Below are 12,036 nucleotides of genomic sequence, written 5' to 3'. Positions count from 1 at the left end.
TGTGCAACAAAATAAGGCCTGTTCCTGGAATTAACCCATAGCATCCTGAGCAAAATTTGGCATCTGTGGTGCCATACTGACATTTGACTAGGAAACATGCTGCCCTCTTGGATAATTTTTCCCTGCTTTTGTGCTATGAATGTGGAGGTAACTAATACATAATACATACATGATTGTGCTTTGCAGCAAGTTAGCAGCTCAGATAGGTAATCACTGGAACAAGTTCAGTGCTGTTGCATTATGCATCAGAAAAAACTACAGTCAGTGTCAAAGCCATAGAGGCAGGCTGCCTGCTTGTCCTGATAGCAGTCAGGTCGTGTTTGCTGCTTATTAATTATCCCAGAGTAGAAGAATGGATTTCTGTGAAGCATTTCAGAATTCCAGCCCCAGGAGGTTTTTAGTAAAAATAAAAGTGAAATTCAGAAATGGCAGCCTTTATTACCTACCTAAGTTTTAAACTAATCTTTTGCATGTGTGCTGCTTTCTACACCTAAATTAGAAATCTAGCTTCTCTTTTTCGTTTCTTTCTTGAAGTGGTAAATATAATTTTTGTTTTAGACATCATTTTATGTCACTGCACATTAGCTTTATACTGCTGTTTATATTTATCACATAACTATGACATGTCTGGAGCAGTCAGTTTTCTGTTGTTCCTTTGTAGGTCTGCACCCATTTTGCTCACAGCATTATTTCTGTCATACTTGTTTGCTTCTGACACTGGGATTTCTTTCTGGGGTTACTTAGAGTTCAACAGTAAATGGTATTTTTCCTCTAAAGTTACACCTTTCTGCATGATCAAATTTGACCTCTTCCTTGTGTGCACTCACTTTTACCATCCTTTATCATGACCTCAAATAGTGATCACTGTTTTATTGTTCTCAAAGTTCCAATTTTAAGATGCCTTTGAAAAGTCATGGTAGTGTTACACAGTTCTGAGGTTTCAGGAGATAGATGTGTATATAGTTTAATGGTGTCTTGTTACTTGACTTTTACAACTGATTTAACAAAAAAAAACATTCTTACTCACTCAAGAGCATCTTTCCAGACAAAAATCTTGAGAGGATTGATGGGACCAGTGTAAGGTGAAAATCTGACAGCTCTCTGTTAGGACAGTCTTTGTTGAAGCAGTAAACTTGCCTCAGTCTTCAAGCTATTGATTGCCTATGGTTTGAGTTGTGCCCACTCTGGGAGGGGGTTTCTCAAGGAATCAGAAGCCCTGAAGGACTACACAGCCCCTTCTGGGTCCAAACTTGAATCTGGAAGATGTCAGGAAATCCCCACGCTGTGATTACTGAAACCAAGAGCCAACAGGGGACCAATAGTGATTTTTAAGTGGTTTTAATGAGGAGTCCCAGCAAGCAATGCCATGCAGAAAAGTGCAGTGGTAATTAACTGATACATCTGCACTGCATAGTACAGCACCTACTCAGAATACCTGAGTCCATTCCATGAAAATACCAAGACCTAATTCAGTGGTGAATGCAGAGAGCATCTGCTTTGCTTTTGCATTGTTTTTCCTCTCCCTTGGTGTCATGTCACAGGAATGCTGTTTCTCCACTCAGGCTTCCATGGCAGGCTGGTATTCCCATATATTGAGCACCATAAGATCTGGTCAGCCAACCATTTTGTATCCAGCACATGACCCAATTGCAAGTGAACTCCTTTAACTTGGAGTCCAGGTCATCGCCTTCTCATGTGAGCACAGTTACTTGAAAAGTTTCACATCATAACAAGGTTGTAAGGTCTTATGGATAAGTAAATGTATTAAGCAATTTGTTAAAATATAAAATCAAAGTAGAGCAAATATTTGGCTACCAGCTGAAAAGTATTGATATGTGATTTAATTTAAAAGTGATCAATCTCATGGAAGACTTTAAGTGGACGTGTCTGGAAAGTTTAAACTTTTTGGTGTTCTGTACAGGCTATGAAATAGAGAAGCAGAACTTTTTGCTTGCTTATAATTAAAAGGTATTTCATGTTCATCTCCTTCTTGAATTGATCTGCATAATTACCATCAATATCAAAAGTGAACTATGTTTGCTTGCTTTCCTTCCTCTTATTTTAACATCTTGATAGCAGTTTAAGAAAGAAGTATTCTGATATGGATGAGTTGGGATAGGCTTGACCATCAAAGAAATTATTAAGAAATTCTACTGCACAGGTTACTTAGCACTGGGACAGATTGACCAGAGTTTATGGAGTCTCCGTCACTGGAGCTATTCAAGAAGTATCAGGATGCAATCCTGTGACATGTGCTCAGGGATCACCCTGCTTGAGCAGGGAAGTTGGACTAGATGACACATAGTGGTCCCTCCTAACCTGACCCATTCTGTGATACAGTAGTGTTCAATCTGGTTTCATAGGAAAAAAAAAAAGTTTATATGTTTTTTGTGGTCATAGGTAAAGGAAATGTGGAGTACATATTGTATTTAGGTTGCCCCCAGATGAAGGAAGGAATGATCAGTCTGACTCCATGTTATTAGAAGGCTAATTTATTATTTTATGATATTATAATATATTAAAGAATACTAAACTGAACTATACTAAAGAATACAGGAAGGATACTTAGAGAAGATTAAAAATTATTAATTAAAACTGGTGACTCTCTCCAGAGTCTTGATACAGCTGGGGCCTAGCTGGCCAATGAGTGCAAACAATTCACAGCAGAAACCAATGGAATAATCACTTGTGGGTAAACAATCTCCAAACACATTCCACATGAGCAAAACAGAGAAGAAGCAAATGAGAACAAATGAGATAAGGACTGTTTTCATTTTCCTCTGAGGCTTTTCAGCTTCCCAGGAGAAACATCCTGGGCAAAGGGACTTTTCAGAGAATGTGAATGTGACAAGTACGCACTAATTTTCCACTATGCTGTGGACTGTCCCCAGAATCTATATTCATAGCTGTTCTCAAACATCACACATGCTAAAAGTGCACCTTCAAAGTACATTAGGGAAAGCCTGGTCTGCATCTGGAAGGCTGTCATCACTGTGTACTGGTGTTGAACTGTAGTTCTCTGATAGAGAGAGGGCTCCAGGTAACATTTATTCATGAGCTTCTCCACCCCTGCAAGTCCTGCTCTTCTGCTGTGTTTTGATTTTACCCCTTTACATTTGTCTTGTAGGGTCTTTATTTGACTGGTGCTTTTTGCTCAGTCTCAAACTAGGAAAAGTGAGCCGTAAGTATGTAGAGGAAGATAATTTATTAGCAGTGTTCCCAAAACAGTTGTTTTAGATCCACAGATATCAGAGCTTAAGTTTCATTAAATTGAATTTCTTGTTATTTGGAAAATCCTATTTGGCAAGTTGCTGATGCTTGCTATTTCAGTCACTTAGAGCTTTTTGAGAAGACAGCTGGGTTAATACATTATTGAATATTTTTAGAATCCTTTAATGCTGAGTTCACAGGATTCTCCAAGTGAAGTAGACTTAAAAGCTGAGAAGTTTTTGAAGAGAGTTTTACTTTGAAGTTTCTAAGGGTTGCTTCACTTCTAGTGCCAGTAAAGCTTAGAACGTGTTCTGAATGTCTATAAATAGCAGCAGTAAAACAATGGATTTAATTTGGTAAGGCAAAGGAGGCCACAGCTTACAGTGGGTACAAGTGTGTGCCATGGTTTTGCAGAACTGGGTAGAAATGAGGCTTTTAGGGATAATTTTTCACTGAAATAGCATATTACCATGACTCAAATTTCTCTCACATATTAGGAGAAAAAAATAATGGTGGTCTTTCGGGTGTGTTCACTTGGATTTAAGATACATGAGAGAACTTCTGCCTGTATTAGGCTAAATATTCCTCATATTAGAATCCCTCTTTTGTCTTTCTCCAGAATCAGGTCTTGTCATTTTCAACTAAGTGTCTTTTTTAAAAAGGTAATACACTCAAATCAGGTTTTGCTTTTATTTTATTTTATATTTTATTGCTATTTTTATTTTTTGTCTCTATTATTTTATTACATTTTTTTAATGTTATTGTATTATTGCTGGGTTTTCCCCCCCTTTTTTGTAGTTAAATGATACCTCCATCATGTCTATTATCATGGCTTGTAGTTTGCTTTCTTCCAGGTTTCTCCAGAGCTGTCAAAAATAACATCAGAAATTGTCACTGAGGAATACTGTCTTATTAAATTGATCAGTGTAAGCCGGTAACAAGAAGACAAGAACTGAAATTCTCTCTCTATTTAAACACTTTTCAAACAGTTAAATATCCAACAGAAGCAAAAACCACTGAGTATAAATGAAATGAAAGGGTTCACACAGTCTGTGTTTAGCATCCCAGAGGTGTAGATGGCCACTGCTTGATTCTCAGCTCTTCCAGGAACATTTTTCCATACCAGGAGATGAGCTCCTATAGGAAAAGGCTGTTGGAAATGGAAAGCAATTCAGTGAGACTGGTCAGCTACTTATGCTCTTGAAGCCAAAACAAACCTTGCGTTTATTTTGTGGAACCAGAGAGGAAAGGAGTTGATGAATTAGGGGCTGGCCTTGTGCAGGAGGATTAAACACTGGCACTAATTAATGGCCATTTAGCAGAGCACCATCTTGAGCTCAGTGGTGGTCAGCTGGATGGGGGCCATAAATCCAGACTGCAAACGGGAGCAGCCTCAAGATGCTTCATTCCAGCTAGGTAGGATGGTGGCCTCAGCTGCTGGGACAGTGTTTAATAGGTCAGAGTTTGGGATTTGCAGATCTATCCCGTTCCTGCTGGCTGTGCAGCTGCTCTGTACTGTTGATAATTGTTCTAATTGTTCTACTGTTGATAATTGTGGCTTCAGGAGGTTTTTACTGGGCTCTGTTTTCCCCTTGCAGGCTTTTGGCCAGTCCTTCTCCGTTCACCGCAAAGTGGCCGAAGATGGGGAAACGCGGGAAGAGACTCTTCTCCAGGAGTCTGCATCAAAGGAAGCCTACTACCTGGGCAAGATTTTGGAGATGCAGAACGAGCTCAAGCAGAGCAGGGCTGTGGTCACCAACGTTCAGGCAGAGAATGAGAGGCTCACTGCTATTGTCCAAGACTTGAAAGAGGTAAAGGGGGCTGAATTTCTTTAGGGTGTCATGGATAACGTGGCTCTGAGTAAACAAAATATTACAGGAAATTAAAATTCTCACCTCCCAGTCTGTGATATTCCCAGAAACAGAGACATGGCTTGGGAAGGCTACAATTTAGTTATGTTATAAAATATAACTTTCGTTGGGTTTAAACACCACCACCACCTTAAAAAATATAATAAATCCCAATTCAAGAAGCTGTAATTGCTAAGCACCCTTAGCATTTTGCATTGTATTTTATAGTACTGAATTTTACATAAACACATTTTCTGCACTGTTCTGATATTCATGCATCTCTTCTCTTTCTCAGCATTTATGTAATTTCTCAGGTGTTCTGGACTGCCTAGAATTAGATGAAGCTTTTGCTGGTTTTCTTCTACTGTAAAGCAAAATTAAAATGCATGCTCATGCTTAGAAAATGAGTAACAGTAAGGAAGTCAGATGTAGTAATTGATCATATGAGACATAGAATAATTTTGATGGAGAATTAGGTAATATTTAATAACTTGCCTTTTTCCCATTGGAATCTGGAAATTATGGAATGCAGTAGAACAACTACATGCAGGGGAAGGCAGCACTTGGAAATGAGCCCACATCTTGCCTGCATTCCCTGGGAATGCTTAGACATAGGGATTCTCCCCACTGTCCAGCTGCTGAAAGAGATATTTCCTATGTGAATCTGGAAAGTGATTACTTAATGCATTAATTCGTTAATATTAACAGTTAACATGTTTTTTGTAGCTGGGTGGAATAGCATCCTCTTACCCTCTTCCAGGGCTTTCTGTAGGCTATCCCTGGAACTGAGGCCTTTAATCCCATTGAACATTTTTATTGCATTTGCCCATAATACAGGTCAGGTTTCAGGAAGAAGTACACACGTGCCAGCTGTTCCCATATTCCAATTAAAATTTGTGATTGCTATTGCAGTTGTTAACAAAAGAAAATAAAATCTATTTTTAGTTATTTTTGATCTGCTTGTCCTAAAATCTTTTTGTTGCTAGACAACCAGCTGCTAACAGCCCTACCTGTTTGGTTTAGCTTGCAGGCCCTGATGACTTGGGGTTCAGACACAAATGAACAACCAAGCTAGAAAAAAATGCTTATTTGTCTTTGTACTCCATTCTTTCCCTCTGAGACTCCTTCAAATGCAGATCTCCCTTCCATTTTCCATCGTGGTTATTGATCTGCAGTTTGTTCAGGAGGCAGTTTCAGTACCTGTCCTCCCTTGGAATATTGATTGTCCTCGTTTCCTTGGTGATAATAGTAACTGCTAGTGTGAAGCCAGCTGCAATTATTTCCTGCTCTAATGCTAAATAGAATCGAGCCATAGTGGTTAATTAAAGTGCAATAAAGGAATTTACTTGAATAAAAATAAGGCTGAGAAACTGATTGTTATTACTAAGATGATGTTGTACCCCAAGTATCAAGTCCTTGACTAGGTGGAACTTTAATTTTGTGTTACTACGATCAATGTACAAAGCATACATGGAATTAGTGCTGTCAGTTGATTACACCACACGCTATTATCATTAATTACTTGAATAGTAATAAGAGATAGGGGGTGATTGGCATCTACTTCAGTCTCTTTGTGATCTTTTCACACTGAATTATGCTGGTATTTCACCTTGTGCTCAAAGGAGTCTCACTTGTGCTCAGCCTGGTATCCCTTGGTCCTGTGGCTGTGATGTCCAAGTGCCTGCTGAAAGGACATGACCTTCTCCTCTGAGTGTTTATGAATTTGTCTGCTTGTTTCTGCCTCCTGCAAGCAGGAAAAAGCAGACTAAACTTATCCCAAATCTTGACAGCTACAAAGGTGAGGGGAAAAAAAGTATGCAATATCTGGTATGTTTTGGGGTAAAACCAGAATTAGGTGCTGTGTGGGTGGATTGCTACAATGAGGAAGCAATTTGTCTCTTTAGGCAGTTAATCTGGGAATCTAATTAGAGGAAAAAAAAGAAAAAATATCATTTTTACGTGGGCCTCTGTACTGAGTGATGCAAAGATAGATGGGTAGATTCTGGACAGAAGTTACCTGATTGTATCCTGTCTTTTCCCCTTCCTGCCCTTTATGTCTTCCCCTCAAGAAAAACATGCTTTATGGCTGTTTTTTTAGGCCTTAATAAGATATTTTATAAACTAAACAAACAAGCAAAAAAAATAATTCCTTTCACCTTCAGTCTTAATAGAAAGATTTTGAATAAGTGCTGTGTGGTTCTGGGAACAGTGTTTTTGCATGGATGACACAAATGTATGGTAGTTTCTCCATGCACTCATCCACTTAGGATACTGAAGACTGATAGGTGAGTTTTCGAAAAATGACCTCTGTTATTGGTATCACACTGGTAAATAATACACTCAGTGCTTCTCCACTCTCCAGCCTGTCCTGGGAGTTATCTGATGAATTCATTGTGCTCTCTGAATTTGCACAGAAATCCATAGTCCTATGAATGTTTATGAGCATTTTCTGAACCAGCAGAATACAGTCCCATGAATGCTGATGGGTTTTAGCAACCCTGGGAATTCCATAGCCCTGGAGTTTAAAAATTCATACCTTTTAGCAAGTATCTGCCTTGCAGTCACAGCTGATGTCTGCAGGGCAGCTTGACCTGGATCTCCCTTGCTATAAAAGGGAATGTATCAGGCTCAGATCTCTGCAGAATTATGCACCTCAGACTGCAAAACCAAACAAACTGATTTCAGTACCTCTATCTTGGAAAAGAGGTTTTCTGAGAATTTGATCATGTGCTTCACCCTCACAGGCATTAATGAACCAGCAGTCTCTGAACATAGATAGATTTCTACTTCATGTTAAAATGATTAAAAGAGTAAAACACAGCTTTATTTTTGATGTAAAATAAAAATCCTTAGAGTTGGATAGGAATCTTATTAACTATCACCTCACTAAATAAAATATACATTTTGAGAAGCTGGTAGATTTCTTTTCTCCCACCAAGACCTCAGATAGGGAATGTAGGCTGTTTAGTTTGAACCAAAACTATACAGATTTTAAAACTGAGACCAGAGAGATAATATTTTAGCAGTCAGAGACTAGATGTACAAAATTTTTATGTTAGGCATCATACAGTTCATGGTGGTGGCCTCTCTGTATGGAGAGATCATTATGGTTATTAGATCATATAACCTTCTCTAACAGTGTACAAATAGCTCTCATTTATTATAAATATTTAAAAAATACTTTTCTTTTAAAAAATCTTTTTAAAACAATCTTTTACCCTTTTCTAATTTTCCAGAGTCTGCTTTTTGCCTATTTAAAAGCACTGTTCACTTACAGTTGGGAGATGAATAACTTTCTCATTTGTAGCAGTAGAGAAAATCTCTTCTCATGATAACCATAAGTATTTTATTGATATATAGAGATGTAATCACCACCTTGGGAAGCTGATAACTGGCAAAGGGGGTCATGAAAGCCCAGATGACCCAGCTCAGTAGTTGGAGGAAGATTTCCATGCCCACAGACAGGAAATCTCCATTTAGAGGTGATGTCTGTATATACTCCATCATGGGAAGGCTGAATACCTTGGAGCTGGGCATCTGACTCAAAACAAGTGGCAATGGAAGGGAGAGAGAATGAGGCAAAGACTGAAGCAGATGACAGTGTAGAAAATGGAGATGAGTGATGGTTCAAGGTTTGTAGGTGTTACAGCATAGGCTGATGAGCTGTATGGGGTGGGTAGGTGAGTGACTTGGTGCCTGAAGGGGCTGGCAGGTATGGATTAGCTCTTTCTTCCCATTAAAACTAGTGACAAGTAGAAAGCCAGGAAGAAAGGGGTTAAAACTCACAGGCTCCCTACTAAAAAGCCACAGCTGTGGGGATTGCACAAAAACTTGGCACCTGGGTACCTGCAGCCCATGAGATAACAGATGAACAGGGGGGTTTATGTGATGGCAATATTAATGGGCCATGGAAACAGCACACACCTGGGTGTCTGGAGGGCAAAAACAGGAAAGAGGGCAGTGGTGGAAGAGTTGGGGGAGAGAAAAATAGAAATTTGTGATGTATTATTTCTGAAAGCAGGTGAAAAAAAATGTCTAAGGTGAAGTTGTCCCGCCCTTGAAATCAAGAGCTAAACAATTATTTGCTTCTGCCATGCAAAAGTCTTGCACTTCATGCTAATTGGATAATGTGTGGGCATGGTAGCCTGGATTTTTTTGAGGGGAACTGATGTTTGAAATCAGAAAAAATTTAGAGTCATTGCTTTCAAGCTGGATTTCATCTAAAAAGTTATATATTAAAAACTGGACTTCCTATATGAAACATGCTTTAAATCAAAATTTGCTGTTTCCTATTTAGGAATTATATTTTTTTCAGTCGGAAACATGAGGGGTTTTTCTCTTTTACAATTTTGAGTAAAACCTAAAACCTTCAAATGTGGACACCTGTAGCCAAAACCCTGTCATGGTGTAAGCAGGGCAAACACACCAATTTCAGATTCTTGTTTTGCTGCTTTGGGTTTAGATTTGGATACATAGTGCATCTGTATAACGTAGGGAGTGTATGGTAAGTGCAGGTCCACCAACCAGGGGAGAGAATGATGCATCTGACTCCATGTTCTCAGCAGGCTAATTTATTACTTTCTTATACTATATTATATTAAAGAATACTATACTATACTGAAGAATATAGAAAAGATACTTACAGAATGCTAAAAGATAATAATGAAAACTTGTGACTCTTTCCAGAGTCCCTACACAGCTTGGCCCCAGTTGGCCAAAGAGTCAAAACAACTCACACCAGAATCCAATCAGGAAATCACCTGGAGGTAAACAGTCTCCAAACACATTCCACATGTGAGCACAACACAGGAGAAGCAAATGAGTTAATTCTTGTTGTCTCTTTTCTCTGAGGCTTTTCAGCTTCCTAGGAGAAAAATCCTGGGCCAAAGGGATTTTTCCAGGGAATGTGAATGCCACAGTTGTCCTTAGGTCCTTTGTACATTCAGTTGTCATCTACTGCTGGAAGTTTCTGCACACATTACCTGCTTCAATTTCTACCTGTTGTCAAGTTTTCTGTCCATCTGAAGGTCTGGCTTGGCCTGAGGTCTGTCACTGCCCTGTTGCTGCATGTTGGGCACTGCTGTAGGAGCTACTGGGGTCTTCCAAGGAGAGGTTTCCCAGCTGGCCACCTCACCCAGTGATGTCCTTCCACTCTCTGGTTCTGTGATTGTGGCGAGGTTTGGGGCTCCAGCTGATTCTCTGTCCTAGGATTTGTCAATCCAATTCTTTCTCTGAAGGAAGTGCCCTAGCAGTTGGTTGGCAGGTTCTTTGTTCCTGCAGATGAAGCTGTTCCACATTGTTGGGAGGTGGTGTTTTGTGGGACTGAGCCAGCTGATGAGAATGACTGTAGCCTAAAGGCTAAACCGCTCAGATGGGAATAGGGAACAAGTTTTAGTCCCTATTTCATTAATGTTGGGTAAGAAATACTCCAATATTAATTGGGTCAGGGAGCAGAACCCCAGCCTCTCCTGTGTGAGGTGGCAGCCCTCAGCAAAGGCTGTCCCCATCCCTCAGAGAGAACGTGGCCTGCAGCCTGGCTCTGCCATGGTGGGTGCCCTGACTGCTGAGCTCTTGGAGGGAGGGAATTCTGGGCACCCAAGTGAGGGGATGTGAGAAATGCCAGTCACTTGTTTTTTAAAATTTTAAAAGCTTAATAATGATAAAATGGTTATAAAAATAGCAATATGATTAGAGTAATTTGGACAATTTGGATTAGGACAATAGGAGACAATAAAAACAAAGATTTCAGACAGTCCAGGTATCTTTTTCTAGGCAAAATAAGCCTGAAAAAGGACCCACATTAACAGAGGATTAACCCTTAAAAGCAATAGCCTGTTGCATATTCATACACCTCATACATGATGCATTCAAACAAAGGATTCTGTCTGGTCAGTGTCAACTTCTTCCTCTTAATCCTGACAGTGTCATCATGGCTAAGCAAGGTGGGAAGAAGTTTGTTTCTACTGATAAGGGAGCAATAAATCTTCTTTCTCTGAAAGATTTAGGTGTCCTGTGGCTGCTATCTCGGTGTGAGTCTTTTCTTTAGAAAAAAGTATCCTACATAGCATAGTTTCTATTTTAACCTTATGTTATAACCTAAAACTTTTTAACACGCTACTTAAAAAAATTAGTACAGCGTAACTTTCTAACATAACGCATATAATATTCATTTTAATATTTGTGAAAAGCCAATCATAAAATACTCATTTTTCACACGTGAGATCCTTACATGATCTCATCTGCTCCCTTGTGGTGTTGTCCCCTGCTTTCCAGTGTCTGCATCCACAGCCTTATCCCACTCAATCTACTCCAGAGTGGAAGTTTGCTTTGGCATCTACACCAGTTAAAGAAAGCTTGCATTATAAATATTTATCTGCTTGCTAATATTAAGGTGGCACTTGCAGCAAGGGCCTTGTATGGTGACCTGGATGAAGGGGTCAAGTGCACTCTCAGCCAGTTTGCAGACAACACCAACCTGGGCAGAAATGTTGCTCTGTTGGAGGGGAGAAAGGCTCTGCAGAGCGACCTTGCCAGGCTGGATTGGTGGGCTGAGCACAACAGAATGAGGTTCAGCAAGGCAGAGTCCTGCACTTGGGCCACAACAGCCCCATGCATCACCACAGACCTGGAGGAGAGTGGCTGGAAAGCTGCCTGGTGGAGAAGGACCTGGGTGTGCTGGTTGAGAGCAGCTGAACAAGAACCAGCTGTGTCCAAGCGGGCAGGAAGGCCGATGGCACCTGGCCTGTGTCTGCAGCAATGTGGCCAGCAGGGCAGTGATGGTCCCCTGGTACTCAGCCCTTGTGAGGCCACACCTCTGTTCCTGTGTCCGGTTTTGTGACATGAAGGATGTGACAAGAAGGACACTGAGGTGCTGGAGCAAGTCCCGAGAAGGGCAATGGGTCTGATAAAAGGGTCTGTAACACAAGTGCTATGAGGAGCAGCTGGGGGTATTTAGTGTGGCTAAAAGGAGGCTCAG

The 12,036-nt window shown here is 40.2% G+C and overlaps 1 protein-coding gene across 6 annotated transcripts in view; it reads left to right on the top strand.

The window, feature by feature from the left end:
- The window catches only part of BICD1 (BICD cargo adaptor 1), a 169,299-nt gene that overhangs the window by 79,739 nt on the left and 77,524 nt on the right, over positions 1-12,036 (top strand). For all 6 annotated transcript variants that reach the window (XM_030237854.2, XM_030237855.2, XM_030237857.2 and 3 more), the window contains exon 2: positions 4,809-5,021. In XM_030237854.2, coding sequence (XP_030093714.1) covers positions 4,809-5,021 — 213 coding nt within the window. The remainder of the gene's footprint in view (positions 1-4,808; positions 5,022-12,036) is intronic.

This window comes from Serinus canaria, chromosome 1A (genome assembly GCF_022539315.1).
Source record: "Serinus canaria isolate serCan28SL12 chromosome 1A, serCan2020, whole genome shotgun sequence".
NCBI lineage: Eukaryota > Metazoa > Chordata > Aves > Passeriformes > Fringillidae > Serinus > Serinus canaria.
The sequence above is the reverse complement of the archived record's forward strand: the minus strand, read 5'-3'. Positions and strand labels throughout refer to the sequence as shown.